At 37.4% G+C, this 5,287-nt stretch overlaps 1 protein-coding gene across 1 annotated transcript in view; it reads right to left on the minus strand.

The window, feature by feature from the left end:
* The window catches only part of ctdp1 (CTD (carboxy-terminal domain, RNA polymerase II, polypeptide A) phosphatase, subunit 1), a gene marked incomplete at its 3' end in the record, with an annotated part of 11,728 nt that extends 7,856 nt beyond the window's left edge, over positions 1–3,872 (minus strand). Inside the window, 2 exon segments of the mRNA XM_010777898.1 lie at positions 1,035–1,175; positions 3,415–3,872. Of these exon segments, the coding sequence (XP_010776200.1) occupies positions 1,035–1,175; positions 3,415–3,686 (413 nt within the window).
* Between the last annotated feature and the right edge of the window lie 1,415 nt (positions 3,873–5,287).

Raw genomic sequence — 5,287 nt, forward strand, 5'->3', positions numbered from 1 at the left:
TATGAGGTTATCATGAGGTTGTTAACATCGCAGTTTATCAGTGGATGTTTGCTGGAACTACTTGTTAACAGCTTGACAGCAGCGGACACACACAGCGCGACTCCGGTCAGGTAGAGACCGGTCTCAAGTCAGCACCGCTGCAGACTCGCTGTTTGAGGGCTTGATAGCCCACTCCCCCTCCACACCGCTCCACACTCGTAGGCGGACCCTCCGCGTGAACGCGCAAACGGAGGGGTAGGGTGTAGGGGGCGGTTTGGGAATGGGCCATCGTCACTGCTCAGAGAAGTGCACTTCTCCCAGACCACGTTGATCAGATTATATTCCTGAACAAAAATCTGAAGAGAATGTAGATGCAGTTATGTAGAGAGGAGCCTTTCTGTTTAGTGTTTTTGGCTTAAATGTTACTCCTTTGGACTTGAATTATTGGCAGGTACATTTTACATTAAATGTTGTTCTTAGTGACTTGAATTATTGGCTACCTCATATTCTGTGTTAAGCTAAAAATGCTGTAAAAGAATCTGTTCAGAACAGGCCACCTGCTGCACCTTTTAATTCTCCATTGTCCATTGTGATACTGCACTTTATGTACTTACGTTTCAAAGGCTTGTAAACTACAGTTGGCACTGTTTCAATAAATGAAACAAATTTTCTCACCACATCTTTGAGTCATTTTGTCCAGCATTTACAAGCTGTAGACTCTCTGTCTAGTCAGAGCCATATATTGTATAATTGATGCTTTCAGTTTTCAGTTGAATTAATTAAATCCAAGTCAATGGAACACTCACAAGATGTCACCAAAATCACACTGTCCCTTTAAAATCTTTCAGAAAATGATGTAAGTGTATCGAATTATATCGAATCGTATCGTTGGCTGAATATCGTGATATATATCGTATCGTGAGCTCAATATCGTATATCGTATCGTGAGATTAGTGTATCGTTACAGCCCTAATTGTCATACTGATATTCTGTACAAACTGTGAAGTCCACTGAGACAAATGTAATATTTGTGATATTGGGCTATATAAATAAACATTGATTGATGTTTCTGTTTAGTTGTATTAAAGTGTGAGTGTGTTTGCATGTCTTACTGAGTCAGGTCCTGGCCACATTCGGCACATAGACCCTTCATTACTATGGGATGGCTGCATTCTTCTATTCTGATGATGACACCCCTGGAAAAAAGAGAAAACTTGTTAAATCCTGACTTTTCAGTAAACCTGTAATAGTGTATAGCTCCATTCTTTAAGCAGGATTCGCATTAAATAAACATTTGCTTTGTGGCATGTACACCTTGGTATAAATTAAGTTTATGAGATGATACATGTTTAAGCATTTGACTATGAAGCTTTAACTATTTGTTAACGGTTGCTTTGAACGACTGAGTTTAACATAGGGAGAGTTGTAAGTCAAGTCAAATAAATGTATATGTATTTACAGAAATAAAAACCTTGTCGTACATTTGCCATTTTTGTAATTAAGACACACAGTTTACTTTGGTTTTGAATGACTGTTTAATAGTTTTGCTACTTTATTCGAGCAAATATTCCCGTTAAGCTGCTGTAGACAAATGCATCTCTTTTTCATCTGTTCTTTGGTAGTTTTTGTAAAGTTGACATCCTTTTGTCAGTTTTTTACTATGCTAAGTGCAGTAGAACCTTTACATATTAGGGGATGTTTATTAATGTGGGGTATACATCTTCTCAACAATGTTCTTCCTGTTATAATAGACGTACAAGCATTCGTTATTTCAGTGGGACAATGGAATAGTACATGTCCAACTACAGCTTTTACACATTTCACTGCATCACCGTAACAAAGTAACACACTACGTGATCACGCCTTCAATATAAAAGCGTAAACATTGTTTATCTGTTGTGATTTCAAATATACCAAGCACAGAAATAATAATTCATGAAATGTTTCCTCAAATTCAGTATACAATTTATTTTCATCTACACTATAACTTTAAATGCAGATAATGTCGGAAAACCAACTTCCATAAAGCACAGACTTTTATTTTGAAGGTGTTGGCCGTAAGCACTTGTTTGTTTTGACTGACTTGACACAACTACGAGCGAATGCGGTTAGTACACCTTCAAAGTAAAAGCGTGAACATATGTTGTCTGTTACTGTGATTCTAAATATGCTAAACAGAGAATAGATAATTCGTGTAATGGTTGCTAAAATTCTGTTTATTATTTCCCACTATGATTTTAACGGCTGATAATGTCAGAAAACAAACTTTCTAAAAGAACACGCTTTTATTTTGAATGTATTGGCAAAAAGCGCTTGTTTACGTTGAGTGACTTGACACAACTACGAGCTGTTGTGTTGATTCGAGTGCAGCTAGCAAACAAGCTAACTGTTACTTATGAGCACTTATGAGCAGTGTTAGCATGTAGCTAGCCTACGTTACACTACGAGAGAAGTGATTAGCAGGCAAAATGCTAACTAAACTACACCTGACATGTTTCCTGTAGTCTTTACAAACATATGGAGCAGGTTAGCAAACAGCTAGCTTCTGCTACCGGCTTCATTGACAAGGCCCCACTGAAAATGACTATTATCCATCCCATTGTCATTAATACACATCATGTAAACAAATATCTGGTTGATTTTAATATTGTAAATCCTGCACGTGTTGCGCATTGCTGCTCCACGTGACCTATTTTTAAACCTGCAAACCTGCATTCTCCACTTTGAATATGTCGTATTTTATTATATTTGACAGTACTCAGTTTCTCACACAATACGATTTTGTGTAAATATTATCTTTACATTTCTACAATAGTCTTGTTTGAATACCTTTTATAATAGTACTATTTTTTATATTATTTGCTACGTATTTGTATTATTTTATGTGTGTTTTACTCTGTGTTCTCATGTGTAAATACTGTTTATTAATCCACGTGCTCTCTGTGAATTTAAGCACTTTCTAACTATGTTTTTAAAAAGGTGCTATACAAATAAATAACGCTTATTATTATTGTTATCATTTATACCAAAGCAAACTCCTCGTCTTGCCTTATTTTTAATTTGTGTCTTTGAACGCACCATTTTTGCAAGTATTCTTATTCCATATATTTGTGTTTTACTTTGTGTTCTTATATTTAGATGTTGTTTTTTAAATCGACTTACTCTCTGTGTATTTAAGCACTTTGTAACTATGTTTTGAAGGATGCTAAATAATACTATTATTATTCATATGAAAGCAAACCTTGTATGTGTAAACCTACTTGGTAATAAAACTGATTCTGACCTATTAAACCTGCACAGCTCTCCACTTTGAATATAGTATTTGTCATATTTAATTACATTTGACTGTGCTCAGTTTCTCACATGATTATATTCGGTGTAAATACTCTCTCTATTTGTAATTTGTTGCACTAAAACCCCAGCACACACACTCACCCTGGAGGAATGACTTGTCCCAGCTGACAGCACAGCTCCTTCACTACTCCAGCTCGGTCTGCTTTCACCTTTTTCTCGGGTAGCCTGGCTGTTTCTGCGCCTTTATCCTGGCTTATAGGAGCACACAGGGCTAACACAGAGTCCACATTCACCAGAGTTCCAGGCTTCACTTTCCACTCCAGTAGCCGAAGAGGGAGAGCTGTAAGCGGCCAGCGGATCTCAGCCACCTGCACCACGGGGCCCTGGTCTGAATCTGCAGGAGGATCCTCCATCTGGTCAAAAAAGAGGGAACAAATCCTGTCGTTTTTCTCTGCAAAGGTCCGCTAGAAGAAGTCCTCGCAATGCACCATTAAATCCTGCAAAAGCACCAGCATGAAGAGGAGAATTTAAGAGAAAATGTGCGGCCGATTTTAAACACAGTACTAGCTTCCAGTCAGTTCGCTCTTCCCGCCCGTAAACAGGAAAGCGCAACACTGCAGCGACACGGGTCACTGCTACTTCCGGTGGCATAAAGACAGCCACATGGAAACACTTTTCAAAAATAAAATACCTGCAGAAAAACAGCGCCAAGTACTGTAATCCCTCCAGAGTTGGGAAGTAGTGTAGTACAAATACTTCGTTACGTACATTTTTCTGGTATCAGTACTTAACTCCACTACTTATTTTTCTGACGACTTTTTACTTTGACTTCTTACATTTTGAACACAAATACGTGTACTTTCTACTTCTTACATTTTGAACACAAATACCTGTACTTTCTACTTCTTACATTTTCCAAACAGGCTGGTTCCTTTAGTTTGAATGTGTGTTTGGTGGCGTCATTGGCGTGATCATTATTCTTTAGAGTCATTGCGTGCCTTGAACACGATCCGTGTATCCATCATTTCCTGGTCTTCTCTAAAGAAGAGGGACCAATGAAAACGTTGTCATGTTGCCGTTGTTCAGCATGGAAATATTCATTAGCTAACAATGACATTATTGTTCTATTAATATAAAGGGAGGCCAGGTACTCTTTAATACCTGCCTGTCAGCCTTCAATCTGTGCACAAATTTATCTCGTGCCCTCGGTCATGTGTGCGTTCGTGTGTGTTGGAGGATTACTCAGATGTTGTACTTAGTAAAAGTAGAAGTACCCAGATGTTGTGCTTGAGTAAAAGTAGAAATACTCAGACCTTGTACTGGAGTAAAAGTAGAAGTACTCAGATATTGTACTTGAGTGAAAGTAGAAGTACTCAGATCTTGTACTTGAGTAAAAGTAGAAGTACTCAGATCTTGNTTGATCATGAAAGTGTTCTCAAAGCTGGTAAAGGTGCAGCTAGTTTGAATGACTTTGTATACTGCAGGGTATCTTTTGGATTTACTCCAGGTGGAACTAAAGTCTGATTTAACACTTGATTATATTTCACATCATTCATCCACATCTGTAAAGTAACTAAAGGGATTAAATACATGTAGTGGAGTACAAATACACAGTAGCACAACATGGAAATACTCAAGTAAAGTACAAGTACCTCAACATTGTACTTAAGCACAGTGCTTGATTAAATGTACTTAGTTACTTCTCACCTCTGGCCATATAGTTTATTAAAACCTGTTGGTTTGTTAGAGCCTGGTGTTTTTTGTGAGCAAATATACATATTTTATTTTGAAGGCCAATCCCTACCTCCGGTTTCACTCTGGTTAAATACAGTTACTTCACTCTGACAGAAACGCACATGATGCGAGGTATTACGCACACTTTTTTTGTTGAAATGAATGGTAATTTATTAAAAACAGAAATTAAAAAGACATTTTTTTTTTTAGCCCTTAACTTGTTTTTTTGTCTTTTCTTTTTAATGGCTGATTTTAAATGCCATTTTCTTAATGTCTTTCA

The sequence above is a fragment of the Notothenia coriiceps genome, unplaced genomic scaffold (assembly GCF_000735185.1).
Source record: "Notothenia coriiceps isolate Sejong01 unplaced genomic scaffold, NC01 NC01_scaffold00018842, whole genome shotgun sequence".
In the NCBI taxonomy this organism is placed as follows: Eukaryota; Metazoa; Chordata; class Actinopteri; order Perciformes; family Nototheniidae; genus Notothenia; species Notothenia coriiceps.